This window comes from Trachemys scripta, chromosome 9 (assembly GCF_013100865.1).
Source record: "Trachemys scripta elegans isolate TJP31775 chromosome 9, CAS_Tse_1.0, whole genome shotgun sequence".
In the NCBI taxonomy this organism is placed as follows: domain Eukaryota; kingdom Metazoa; phylum Chordata; order Testudines; family Emydidae; genus Trachemys; species Trachemys scripta.
Window position 1 is genome coordinate 6,205,029 of NC_048306.1, and position 14,979 is coordinate 6,220,007.

A 14,979-nucleotide genomic window follows, 5' to 3' on the forward strand; every position below is an offset into this window, starting at 1 on the left:
CATACAATGGGACAAATCGAACCCTACATCCAAACATCTTTGGGGTGAGATCTGGACCCAATCCATATTTTGCAGTTTGGGCCCATCTCTATTATTCACCAGAGGGATCACAGAGACTTATTGAGGAGCTGTTTTTATTATAATGTATAATACGTACTTGCTAGTTTAAAGACCTCTTAAACTTTTCAAGTATCAGGGGGTAGCCGTGTTAGTCTGTATCCACAAAAACAACAAGGAGTCTGGTGGCACCTTAAAGACTAACAGATTTATATGGGCATAAGCTTTCGTGAGTAAAAACCTCACTTCTTCGGATGCATCCGAAGAAGTGAGGTTTTTACTCACGAAAGCTTATGCCCATATAAATCTGTTAGTCTTTAAGGTGCCACCAGACTCCTTGTTGTTTTTGTGGATACAGACTAACACGGCTACCCCCTGATACTTGAAAAGTTTAAGAGGTCTTTAAACTAGCAAGTACGTATTATACATTATAATAAAAACAGCTCCTCAATAAGTCTCTGTGATCCCTCTGGTGAATAATAGAGATGGGCCCAAACTGCAAAATATGGATTGGGTCCAGATCTCACCCCAAAGATGTTTGGATGTAGGGTTCGATTTGTCCCATTGTATGATACCAGCTATGAAGTTTGGATCCTGAGTTCAAGGGTATTCAGAGCTGGGNGTGGCACCTTAAAGACTAACAGATTTATATGGGCATAAGCTTTCGTGAGTAAAAACCTCACTTCTTCGGATGCATCCGAAGAAGTGAGGTTTTTACTCACGAAAGCTTATGCCCATATAAATCTGTTAGTCTTTAAGGTGCCACCAGACTCCTTGTTGTTTTTAAACTTTTCACAATCTCAAATACATCAGTCTTCTTGAGACAGGAATTCTTCCTCCCTCTCTCCTTATTCTCCACTAATTTACACAGGTATTATAATTAAATCAGGGAATTGGATTAATAGGACTGATTTGTTTGAGAAGAAAGCTGGCACCTACCATTACTATCCATAGTCACACACTGCTGTGAACATCCAAAGGGACATTCAGTGTGACCAACTGAAGAACAGGCGTTGCCTTTGGTGACAAAAGTGGGACAAAACAGCCCATCTGTCTCACAGTTTGTCCAAATGCCCTACCTTTCTCCTCCCCCTTGGGAGAAGCAACGATTGTGGTGTCAGTCATTCTATTTCTAGGCACAAAGGAACTCAGCCATTACCAAGGGCAAGCATGGATGCTAATATGCAACAAGCATCTCCTTAACGTTTTCTATCTAATCAGGTTTCCTGTTGGTTGATGAGATCTGCCATACCTCATTACGAGCTGCTATCACAGATTTTTTTTTCAATCCAGACGTTGCCATGCTGGTCTGCTTTTTCATGTAAAAAGGTTATGTATGCCCTGAGGGAGGCTGAATGTTACCAAAAAAAAAAAAAAAAAAATCACATGAAAACAGAACTGTGGGCAAGAGGCCAAACGCTTGATTATAGGACTGTGACTAACCAATGGTGTTTTTTAAAAAAATTCTCTCATTATATCCTCTGTACTAACACAACTCAAATTAGTTTCCCAGAAGCAGACTTCTCTTTATGTGACCATGTTTTGTAAAGATAGCAGCAGCTTATGTTTAAACTATTTAAGAGAACAAATAGTTGCAAAATGTACCTCAGATGGCCTTTCCGATGCTAGTAGCATATTCCTGGCTTGACTGAAGCTATAAAATTGCTCTGCATTTTGCCATTGCTTGAATGTAGCATAGAAGAATGCACAAAAACCCAGGGGCCAGCACCCAGAGATAATATTGGCTCCTCTTGATTTGTGCCCTCCTAGAGATCCATGACATTGTAAACTGTGAGAAGGACTCTAGAGAAACAAAGTTAAAAGGTAGTAGAACAAAACTAGCTTTTCTCCTTTTACCTACTCCAAAGGCTCCTGGGACATCAAGGAAGGTCCCTTCAGATCCAGAGTCCACGAGAGAGACATTGTCGTGCTAGAGATGGGCCCGAACCACACCTCAGGATCTGCAAGCCTTTGAGTTCTGGGAAGGTTGGATTCAGATCCAGTTTTTGCTGCTGGCCCACTATTTCTACAATTAGAAAAAGCTGATCAATGCCAAAGCTGGTGGCTGAAGCTCATGTGTACCTCTCCGGGTCATCCCTTTGCGAGGGAGCCTTTGGGGTTACCCCAGCTGACTAACAGCCAGGCAGGAAGTGAGGAGCCCAAGTGCTCTCTCTTCCTACTCCACTAAGGGATGAAAGTAACTTAAAAGGATTTACCAGTACACCGGGGACCTGAGCGGGGGTGTGGCCTCAACCGGAAGAGGTGTGGCCTCAACTGGAAGAGGCAGGGCCATTCAAGATTTAAAGGCCCTGGGGCTCTGGCTGTGACTGGGAGCCCCAGGGCCTTTAAATCACCCCGGCGCTACCAGCTGCAGAGGCGGCTAGGAGCCCTGGGGCTCAGGGGTGAATTAAAGGGCCTGGGGCTCTGGCCGCCACGGAGCTCCAGGCCCTTTAAATCACCGCAGAAGCCCGGCTGCCGGAGATCCGGCGGGGATTTAAAAGGCCCAGGGCTCCTCGCAGTGGCTGGAGCCCTGGGCCCTTTAAATCACCGCCGTGGAAGCCGGTCCAGTCCGGCACGGCGTACTGGCTCTTGCTGGTATGCCGTACCGTACCGCCTTACTTTCACCTCTGACTCCATTCCCAGTACTAGAGCTGAGTAGACCACGGATTCAAAGACAACGCCTGCACGGCACTGCTATATCCACTGGCACCCTCCCACAAGCAACTGTTCCTAGGGGCCCACAGGGACTGCCCCACTTCCTCTCCTTTGGGTACCAGGAAGCAACAGCCTCTGCCCCACTGCACAGGAAGGGGGCTGCAGAGGTCCAAAGACAGGGCCCAGAGGGGGATTCTCCCTGTTGGGACTGTGGAGCAGCTGAGCTTCCATGTCGCTTACCCTACCACACTGACTGCCTTCTTCCCCAGCAAAGGGGGTGTTTCAGCCTCAGGCCCTAGCCCTCCGTTTATAAACAGCTCTGCATACATCTACCCCGTTGTGTTTTGGGTCTAGCCCTTCCCTGATCCTTTATTCCTTAAGCTGACCTGCCTGGAAACAGGTTCTTTCATAGAATATCAGGGTTGGAAGGAACCTCAGGAGGTCATCTAGTCCAACCCCCTGCTCAAAGCAGGACCAATTCCCAACTAAATCATCCCAGCCAGGGCTTTGTCAAGCCTGACCTTAAAAACCTCTAAGGCTCTTTGGCTCTTAAGAGCTCTTCTCTCCTGCTGCTTAATTCCCATGTGATGTCCTAAGCCTCTCTGTGGCATCACAGTTGGCTGCTGGCACAATATTGATGTCACGAGTTGATGTTTGTAGCGTCCAATGAACAATAAGCAGCTGAGGCAGGTTATCTTTTAAAGAAACCAACACTGTTCACAAATCCAATGGGGTTTAAAATGTCTCACAAAGAACCAGGGTCTCGTCAAAACTATCCTGAGAGGCTCAGCAATTCTTTTATTCCTAAAGTGAGGTCTGAGCGAAACACTGATTCAGAGTGGCTAGAAGAGGTCAGGGGAAAGAGGCAGACAGACATGTAACTCTGTGGACTTATGATAGGGTGTTTGTATCCTGATGCCCTCAGGGGAGAAAAGGGCTATTTAGTTTCCTTGGGAATAGGAAAATACCTCTCCTACCTTGAAGGGTGCGTAGGAGCGGTTAGTTTTGGACAGAGACACCAACAGGTAGGCCTCAACAGAGAAACAGCTCTTTAAAGACAGCATCTGGGTTACGGGAAGGAAATTGGTTTCAGTGAGTGGCACGCTATGCCTCGATTCATCTGGTGATAAGGTCCAAGATCACTGGCAAAACTGCCTTACGGGAATTCAGGGTACATCGGCTGGGTGAAATCATTGATGTAGTGTCAGCAGAGAGCCAGGGATGTTCATTAACAGTCCAACCCTTCTGCATCACATGCCTGGCACTGTGAACCCCATTGTGACGACCCGCAGCTGGTAAGAAAACTAGCTCCAGTCCCAAACAAGAAGCTCAAAATTCTAAAGCATAAATTAATTGACTGATTCCAAATATTGGTATGAGAAGGAGGGGCAAAGTGGTGAGAGGGAATTGAGAGAGTTATGATTTTCTAGACAATCCTATGGCAATATTCAAACAAAAATGTAAGTATATTTTTATATCCTTTCCAGAGTCTTTCAAATCCATGCAGCTTTTCATATGTATCCCACAGTCTGAAATTCAAGTTGGAGAGATTTTTCAGTAGTGATTTACTTAATTCCATATTTGGATTTTCTTTAAAGACGACAATATTATTATAAAGAAGACCTTAATAGCTCTGCTCTGCACAGCCTCTCACATTAACAACTCAAGGACATTTTCCAGTGCCTTTAGGAAAATTTATATTATATTACTTATAACTCTATATGAGTATCAGAGGGGTAGCCGTGTTAGTCTGTATCTGTAAAAAGCAACAGAGGGTCCTGTGGCACCTTTAAGACTAACAGAAGTATTGGAGCATAAGCTTTCGTGGGTGAATGCCCACTTCATCATGCGTCTGATGAAGTGGGCATTCACCCACAAAAGCTTAACTCCATATGAGTAATTCTTTATTTTCAGACAACATGTTAGATCTGCTTTCAGGTTAACTGTTGGACCTGAGTTATTGGGCTAAAGTTTGCTTCAGATGCTCCATTGACTTCAATGATATTATTCTAAGTTTGCACCAGGAGCAGAACTTCCTCACTTTATGCTCAAGATTCTTCAGCTCTATGCCAAGAAAGCACTGAAGAGGACACAATGAGCCCTGAAGTGGGTCTAACACTCTTGCCAGCCAATTTGTAGACTGCAAAGAGAGAGACGCTCCATCACTGTAGCCCTGGGCTACTTTGGAGGCAGAAGAGGCTAAGAGAAATCTTGCACGTATATTTTTCACTCTGACCCAGGCAATGCCTTTCATAAAATACAGGTAAGCCATACAACAATAGAAGTTACCTCCCAAAAGTCCATGGATATGATACCCCTATGAAATACAGAGCCTCTTCAGGGTTGTGCAATTTGCCAATACAGTTGTGCCTTGTCTGATCATTATGAATGCAAAACTCAGGGGGGAGAGGGAATAAAAAAAAGACATTAATCCTTTCATAATGCAACAGAAGATGGAAGGCAATTTTCTCTTTTCATATTATAGATTTTCAGGGAGAACAATCTAATGATACCATATGATGTGGAAAAGGACTTGCACAGCTGCTATAGGAGAGAAAAAGTATCTCAAACGGTGGAGAACTAGTAACAGCAACTCTAAGCTTTCAGTCAAAAACAAGACACAATTTTCACTCTTTGGGTCTTTACTTAGGGCCTGAAGCTGCAAGCTTCTCCTGGCAGCTGTGCAGTGCCTTAATCTCCAACTACACCATGGTTCCATAGGGCTCAGCTCCTTTGTAGAAGACAGTACTCAAGGTACACCACCACCATACATACTTTTTCTCTGGACCTCTCTGTCAGAGTGTAAAATACTGATTTACTCACTGAAAACGTTCACAGACATGAACCAGTCACTTGGAGGAACTCAGGTTCTCATTAGAAATTGCACTCAAATGGACAAATCCTTAGTTTCTAAACAAGCAAAACTCTCATAGACTTCAACAGGAGATTTGAGTAGGGACAAAGAAGAAACGCACAATGTGTCTCGAAGGAGGAGAATTGAGTTCAGCGTTTCTAAACCTGATTTTAAAAAAGTCACATCCTGAGAGAAATAACCCCTTCCCTCCCCCTTACATCTGTTTTTGCTTCATGTGGTACGTTTTTGAATGGCCTACATGAAGGCCATGAAGCTGTCACTTCTGGTAGAATAGCACTTAGTGACGGAGAGAAGTCTTCTTCTAACACTGGTCCAAGGATTATTGATGCAATAAATGGTAGCAGCCCGTAGTTGAGTGAAATATTTGGGTGCTAATAGTAGCAATTGCACCAGCAGTGGCCGTCGTTAAATACAGAGTAATACAAGTCAGATTTGACTAAGGGCTCAGATCTGTTTGCTTTTACATTGCTAGTGAAACTCAATCAAAACAGGATCCAGCCCTAAGTACTTCATCTTAAAATATGATGTCAAGTAGTAGTGACATTATTCATCATGGCAGTTAGTTCCATAGACTGAAGCTTATACAAAAAGTGGGAGGCTTACCAGGTGGGATTTGAGGCAGTAATGAAAAACACATACAGAAGAACAAGACAAAATGTTAAATATAATTACATCTTTAAAAGATAGCTTCATCTTACATACTACCGCAACACGTGAAAGAGACGAATAACTTATTAATAGTTTTACTTTAGTGAACAACAGGTAGATTTGTCCATACCTTTACTTTATCTGAAAAGGAAAACGTTTGACTCAGTTTCCTCTATGCATGCATTTCATTTTCTCAAAATGCAACGGGGCGTGCATTACATACAAGGTGTTATCCTGCTTCACTGAAGTACAGCTGTTATGAGCATTCCTGCAGCAGTATGCAGAAGCCTTATGGGGTGGAAGGAGCTGGGGACAAGGGGAATCTGGTTCTGAGTGCCGTTAGTTTCAGCAGAGTGCAGCTTCAAAAATGTCGGGGCGAGAAACTGACTAGGGATTGATGCCGTTTCGAGTAGCAAGCAACTTTTGGCAGCCAAAAAAGGGCAGTGTAATGATGAGAGCTGAAATAAACAAACTTTATTTGAGAAAAGCAGCACAATCTTACTTCTTGTCTATAATACTGTATATGGTTTATACTATACAGTGTCCCATGATAGACCGTATCAGACATTAACAGGCAAGCAAATGGGGACATGAAGCGCATAACGCTTCCTGTATCAGTTGCACTATATTGACACAGGCTGAAAAACACACAGCACACTAGAGGGACACGTACATTAAAAATAAAAGTAATCATAACAAACAAAACATGGATCCATAGTGCACAAACCTTCCGGCTCTGTGTTCTCTTTGAGGTGCACTTGCTTCAGTGGGCAGCAGAAGATTTCGTGACACTTAGCACGAAAAGGGGACTCTTTTTTCTTTAATTCCGCAGATTGGATGGAATCTTGCCGTAACATAATGTACTCCTGTGTGCCAGGGGGAGCGTCATCCATAACTGTGGTCACCACATAACAAAATGAACTCAAGTTAGAGTTTAATGAAAGAAATCTAGAGACGTATATAAACTATATAATGTGATGTGGGGAAGGAAAAGGGGGAGAAACATTGGTCGCGAGGAAAAGAAAATGAAAAGCGTTAAAAAGTTTTCGTGGTGCTGATGGAGGAGAGGGGTGGGGATAGTTTACTTTGATAAAACAACACTTCTCATAAACATTTGTCCTTTATCTTGTTTCATGCAACCTTCATCCTAATGAAAAAGTACTATCATAATGAGCTGTTGCAGAAAGTAACACGGGCTATCTGTTCCGTATCCCCTACAGTCTCCGGAAATACATGCTGTATTCTGCATGCAGATTAAGGAAAACTGAAAGAGAGCATGCCATAGTCTAACCTGCAGATGTTATATTCTGCACCTGAGTTTATAATGTTAGTAAGCCACATTGCCATATCTGCAATGCAGTGCCAACACTTCTCTGTTCCCCACAGTACAACATAAGACGTCTCGAGTAGTGTAGGATCAGTAATAACAGACAATTCCTCGCAGCAAGGATGATAATCCAATGAATGGATTATCGCCTTCAAATGGGTAAAAAAGTAGCAGCACAAAGAGTGCATGTTAATTTTGTTATGGCTTTTCCAGTTGTCCTTTTAAAGCAATATTCCCGTTGATACTACAGATGGCATATATTCGGAATTGTTTTCTCAAATCGAATCATTATATTAAGCAGTAAATTGTGAGATACGGAAATAGCTAGATTTTGAATCATTGACAATGTTACATAGCTAGAGGGTCAAAATGCTATTCTATTAGCTAAAGAAGCTATCCTCACTCCTCACCGAGACATGCAGTGATCTTGGGATTTTGGCCTTAAAATGCAGACCTTTGTCAGGAGCAGTGCCTATCTCATTGTTAAGAGCGTTTATCATCCTAGTTAGATATTTGTGACTGTCTAGAGAAGTATAAAATCTCAGCTGAAGATGTGGATTGTAGAACCTCAAACTAATATCTGAAAGAAAAAAATCCCAAAGACCAGAAAATTAACAGCATACATGCTATGCTGAATAAACAGTGCAAATATACTAGCAAGACATGAGATCATACACTGTTTGGAGTCTAGACAGACGCCCCAAGCAATCTGACTGGCTAATGTGCTTTCATTTTTAATTAGCGCCTTATAGATAGCAAGTGGAATTGCATCACCCACTAAAAACAACCCACTTGCCTTAGTGTTGACATCTTAAGCCATCAATGAAAGCAACGAATTTAGTGCTAGTCATTCCTTGGGGATAAGTAACCAGGCTAGTGGTCTTGGGTTGCTCATTAATCCCCAGGAAAGGCCGTGGACCTAGACTGCTGTTGCTTCATTAGATGAGAGGCAGCATCAGTTATGTACACATATAATCCAGGGAAAGTACCATTAAAAGTGATGCATGAACTTATTAGGAAACTATAACGGATTTGAAAAGAGCAACAGGGTCATTGGAGCACAGGGTCTGGACTGCTGGATAATTGCTCTCTTAACAATCTTTGCTTTGGTTTGGCTTTATTTAAAGGGGACTTTGTGTGCATGAAAGGGACCGGGTTGATAGCTCCGGAGCTGTGGGGCAATTTCTGGGAGTAATCACTGGCTGGGAGGAGCTGGAGGTCCATGATGTGTCAAGGGCCAATAACGCCAGCTGGCTGTTTCTCCACAGGAAATGCGGCGCAGAAATTGCTATTCCTAGAACTTTACTACTAGAACAAAAAATGTTGTAAGGTGGCAAGCGACCTGTGTGCATTGACGTCAATGGTGCAGTGACCGGATGATGATCCCCGTGGTATTTACAAAATTAAAGGATACAGTGTGCGGCTGTTGAACATTATTAGCCAGGAGGGAAGTGAGATGCACATGCTACCTTCAAACAGCTGATCAGTAGCAACCCTGCTGTCATATCATCAGCCAGGGGCAGGAAATGTGGAGTGGGCCTGATCCTGCAAGACGCTGAGCCTCTTTGGAGGGATGCAGAGAGCTCTTAGCTTCCAGATAACATGAAGGAGATCAACACAGCATACAAGGTGCTTACCATCTTGCAGTATTGGGCCCTACGTTTGTACAGAGAGGAAGCAAGCCGTCTAGCTGCTGCAAATAAGGGAGAGCAACTATCTATTGGTAGATGGAAGCACTGGCCAGGAAGAAGGCCTGCTGCTTGCAAAGTGACCAAGGAAAGAGGTTTGCTGACTGCAAGAAAGGAGAAATGGGCAGGAGAACAGCTTACACTGCTTTCAACAAGTGAGCAAGAAGATTTGCCCGTGGCAAGAGTAATGGGTGGGTAAGTACTTGCAATGGGGTAGAGCAGAGCTACTCTAGTAACAAAGCTGAAGAGATGGGGTAGATTATTCTTCCCAGTGTACTGATCTGGTTACTTGGTTAAATGTGGGGGGTTTGTTTTAAATGCTCAGGATACTCCCAGAAACATAAAAAAGCAAATACCATCCAATCAGCTTTCGAGATGGATTCCGTTCATTTTAAAATTATGATGCATGGAATAGATACCGAATAAGCCAGGGGTGGGCAAATTTTTTGGGCCGAGGACCACAGCTGGGTGGGGAAATTGTATGCAGGGCCGGGGCAGGGGGTTGGGGTGCGGGAGGGAGTGCAGGGTGTGGGAGGGGATGCGGTGTGCAGGAAGGGGCTCAGGGCATGGCATTGGGGCAGAGGAGGGGTGCAGGGTGTATGAGGGGGCTCAAGGCAGGGGGTAGGGGTGCAGGAGGGGTGCAAGGTGCAGGCAGGGGGCTTTGGGCATGGAGTTGGGGGGTGGGGTACAGGTGAGGTTTGGGCACCGGCCCAGCGCCGCTTACCTCAAGTGGCTCTGGGGTAGCAGCAGCGTGCACTGGGGCCAGGGCAGGCTCTCTGCCTGCTTGCCCTGTCCCGAGCCCTGCGCCACTCCCGGAAGCGCTGTGGCCCTGGGAACGGGGGTGGAGGGCTCCGCGTGCGCTGCCTTTGCCACGCCTCCAGGTACCTCCCCTGAAGCTCCCATTGGCCGTGGTTCCCCGTTCCTGGCCAATGGGAGCTGCGGGGGATGGTGCCTGGAGGCAGGGCAACGCATGGAGCTCTCTGGCCCCCACCCGGGGGCCGCAGGGATGTGGTGCTGGTGGCGGCACGGTCCGGATCCAAAGCCCTGAGAGGCCCGATGCGACCTCCGGGCTGTAGTTTGACCACTCCTGGTATAAGCTGTAGCAACATGCTTCCCCTCCCCACCCCCGCCTCCTCCCCCATATCTAGCATCAGTTTGGTGCATGACCTCTGACTGTCAGAGATCCACTTTTGATCAATCCAAACTCGTCACAGTCTGAGCCACAGGCCTAGGGAACTAAGAGCACAGGCATTACCAATCCCCTAGTCCCGGCCCACGCTCCCCCCTCAGGGGCCCTGGCAGCACAGCGGAGCTGAGTGGCGTCTGCCTGCTCAGACCAGTGGCTGCCGGCCCCTCCCTGTGGCCCAGGTACGGGGCGGGGCCTTTCCTCCGCACGCTGCCCCCGTGCCGAGCACCCCTACAGCTAATGGGATGCTGCGGGGGTGGTGCCTGGGGAGAAGCGCGCCCCACCCCGCCCTAGAGCCCCAGGTAAGTGCTGCACCCCCTCCCAGAGCCTGCACTACCTTCCCCTCCCCATGTACCCCCTCCCGCCCTCAAACTCCCTCCCAGAGCCTGCAAAGCAATCCCCTACCCCAGACCTCCTCCCCCATCCAAACTCTGTCCAAGAGCCTTAGGCAGGTGGGGGGGTGGAGTTTTTTGGGGGGCAGAGTTTTTTGGGGGGCAGGTTCTGGGTGGCATGAGTGACATTGGCCCGCTGGGAGGATTTGAGGACTGGCACTGGCTCTAAGGTAAATTGAGTTTGAGACCCCTGCCCTAATCTTTCAATGTGTCTTCACCAAAACACATTTATTTTCAGTTAATTTAAATTTAAATAGAGAAATTAAGGTCCATATCATCAACTGGTGGAAATCAGCCTAGGTGCACTGAAGTCATTGGAAGTAGGTGCATTATGCCAATTTACAAGAGAGGCTCTGGGTTAAAAGATCTCATTGGACTTTGTCATTATGCTCCGCACGGTAGGAATCATTAGATCATTAACATCCAGGGTCAATCTTAGAAACAAATTCTAATAAAATTTTAACGCTGAATGATGTATGAGTGACATAATCAATGTCATCATTTTGAAAGCAGTAGTTAAACCTTTTCTTAACATGATGAATGGCCTAAAGTCAGACAGAGAATTTATTACAGAACTAGAAAAACATTACTGTCTCCTATTTCATGATGTAATGACAGTCATACAACTTAAGGGAGCCACTGAAAGGAAGGATACAGACACAAGTCAAGGACCTCAATTACAGCCCGGACGCGCCAATTAGTGCAAAACGTTGAACAGCACAGTCTAATGCAACGAGCTTGCAGAAACTGATCAAATCCACTATTTGAAGAAGGACAAAACATAGAGGAACGCTACACTGCAGTGATTTCTCGGTGCACTTTGTGAAGGAGATAAGCACAAATAGAAAATTAGAGGAAAATCTCACAGCAGCAGAACCTCAAAATAAGTTCACTAACAGGAAAAACCAGCTAGAAAATACTAGCTGAACCCATCAGGTGAATCATGGGAGGTGGAGGGGGGGGAACAAAAAATATGCCAAAATGCAGTTCAGTGACATTCACAAGCTAAGCAATCGGCGCACTCCCAACCATGCCTAAACGGGAATGTAAAGAATAACTGTGAATGAACTTCCACGCAAACAGCGACACTCGGTACAAAAATAAATCTAGGCACCTTCATTATCGCTGAAGCTGCACTACTCACTGATGGATTGCCTGCTGCATTTGGCACAAACTGAAGCAGCAGCTGCTTGTTGTGTCTTTTGCTCTTTATGCAGTAAAGCGCAATATGAAGAAACCAGTGCCATGTTGGGACCCAAATAACTGCGGTGACTAAATATACTCAATAAGTAAGGCCTAGTTACACATGCACTCGGGTGCACTGGCAGGGTTTTGAAATACAGAAGCTGCTAGAAGCTCAGAAACTATTTAAAGCAATACTCCCCAATTCCTATATCCTACACTCCGGTACAGATACACGTCTAGTATTCATCTACCACTCTCTGAGCATAACATCCATATGGCATTATTAAATCAAGACCATTTTAACGCCTGAAGTGTTCCTATATTTAAAAGCAAAACACAGCTGATAAATCTTCAGACTGGCTGTGGCAAAGCATAAAAAGCTCCCATTGACTTCATAGTGTATTGGACCAGGCCCAAAGAGGACAATGTATAGCACAGTATATCTACAAGAATACTACTAGTAGTGTGATTAACTTCCAGAAATTACTAACTCAATCACTCAGAGTGCATGAAACCTCAGGAGGAAAATATGGGACATGTATTCTCAACAAATGCAATGTGAAAATAAACCTAGAACACTGAGCATAAGTAATGTTGTGATTGTGTGTGTGTGTATATACACACACACACACACACACACACAAAACCCTGTGTCCCAAACAAAGATGGGGAGAGAACTGAAGGTCTTAGTAGTATTTCCAGCAGTTGGTGAAGACTGATTACAGATCTAGAACTGAAGTTTCTAATGATCACACCAGAAATTAAATGGATTGAACTCACTGAGTTTGTTGGAGGCAGAATGCCTCCCAATGTTCCCCAACCTCCCAGCGTAATAACGCTCTGCACCACCCCTTGCTATGGTTCCCAAGCTGACAGCATGCTCTAGACTAGAATGTCTGTATAGGCACTGTTCTCATACAGTTGCATAATTATATTCCTTGACTCGCTTTGTGTCCAAAGGCAAGTCATACGATCCATCTTTGCCTCGGTTTCCCCATCTGTAAAACAAGGACAACACCTCTTACCCTACATACTTCACAGGGCCATGGCAAGGCAAAATTAATGTTTGTCAAGTGTTTGTAGATCCTCAGGTGCAAGGTGCTAAAAAAATGCTGAGTGGCGTTGTGTTAAAGAACAGGCTGGTTAATACTGGCCTAAGTTAATGGGACAGCACAAAAATAATGCATCAACTGTGGATAAAGAGCATACCCACAAAAGCCATTTATTAAGCAGTTAGCATAAAACAGCTGCAGTTACCTGTATATTTCCCAAGGCAAAAAATTCAACTAGGTAAATGTAGTATCACTCAGTGCCACGTCTCTTGGCTTTTTATTTTAAAAACCCCTGATGGCAAAAAGCCAGTAAGAAAAAGTTTCCCTCTTCCCTCAGCCATGGAGTGAAATTACAGTGGTCAAGGACAAGTATGCTTCCATCACAATCCTTTTTCAGATTCGCTCAAACACATTGGCATTAAATAATGCACTAGCTAAAAACTCAGGTATTTTTTATTTATGTCCCATTACTTCTGAGTCAGAATAGTCCCACCTAACATTTCTAAACTTTGTAACACCAATGGTCATTGGACTACAAATCTTTCCATAGTTTTCAAAGCCTTGGCTACGATTTTGACTGGGCTACTCTTCCCCCAGAATTCTGTGCTTAATAAAATTGACAAGAAAGCATCCTTTTGCTACAGTGAGGAAACTGAAGCTGTACATCTTAAATCTATGGCCTGTTTTACCTTTAGCTGACTATCAGTTTTACCCATGGAAACCTCTAGCTCTGTAACCACAAAGCTCAAGGTACCATAGAGTAAAAGAAGACATTGTATCTTTGCCTTTTCCAGGATATTAAACCTTTGCATGTGGCCAATCTCCCCAGCCCTGATGATGCTTGCCAGGAAACTCTCCAGTCCTGGTATGATACATTTGACATTATTTTAGATCTGTCCTTCTCTGGGTTAGCTGTACTTTGACTTCCCTCCCTAGGCGACTTGACACATGAATTACCTCCTTCTTGAGATTTTCTTTCTTTGATTCCTGTTGGCAGTTTTGAATGTAGTAAGACCCAAGATGTTGACATCCTCTTGCTCTTTGTCTGCAGTACATTATTCTTCCAGGAGAACTACTTTCTTGGCTCAATAATAATAATACCTAGCTCTTATTTAGCACTTTTCATCAGTAGATCTCAAAGCACTTCACAAGGAGCTCAGTTTCATCATCTCCATTTTACAGATGAGGAAACAAAACACTAAACATCATTGCTGTCTTCCACTTGTTTTCTTGCAACTTAAACCTAACATAGCTCAGTGGTTTGAGCATTGGCCTGCTAAACCCAGGGTTGTGAGTTCGATCCTTGAGAGGGCCATTTAGGGATTTAGGACCAATCCCCAGCCAGATTTTTGCCCCGCTTTGAGCAGGGGGTTGGACTAGATGACCTCCTGAGGTCCCTTCCAACCCTGATATTCTATGAATTCTTGGTATTTCTCTATGAATATGTGTAGGTGTGAGAGAGAATATCAGGAAAATGAGAGAGAGAAGAGAGAAGGTGGAATAAGGTCTAGAATCATTAAAGTATGATTGAATGAAATCTTAAAAAAAATACAATGGGAAATACAAGAGTTCTGAAGGAACTCAAATATGAAATTGCAGAACTACTAACCGTGGTACATAACTTATCATCACTTAAATCAGCATCTGTACCAGATAACAGGAGGATAGCTAAAGTGACACCAATTTTTTGAAACGGCTCCAGCGGCAATCCTGACAATTACAGACTGATAAGTGCAACTTAATTATCAGACAAATTGGTTGAAACTATAGTAAAGAATAGAATTATCAGACACATAGATGAACACCATTTGTTGGGGGAAGAGTCAATACGGCTTTTGTAGAGGGAAATCATGCATTACCAATCTATAAGAATTCTTTGAGGAGGTTAATAGATATATGGACAAGGATGATCCA

General features: G+C 44.3%; 1 protein-coding gene across 3 annotated transcripts in view; it reads right to left on the reverse strand.

Moving 5' to 3' along the window:
* The window catches only part of FGF13 (fibroblast growth factor 13), a 336,182-nt gene that overhangs the window by 159,138 nt on the left and 162,065 nt on the right, over window positions 1–14,979 (reverse strand). For 2 of the 3 annotated variants that reach the window (XM_034781118.1, XM_034781119.1), the window contains exon 3: window positions 6,963–7,130. The exons of the other annotated variant lie outside the window; for it this stretch is intronic. In XM_034781118.1, coding sequence (XP_034637009.1) covers window positions 6,963–7,130 — 168 coding nt within the window. The remainder of the gene's footprint in view (window positions 1–6,962; window positions 7,131–14,979) is intronic. 3 annotated transcript variants of the gene reach the window in all.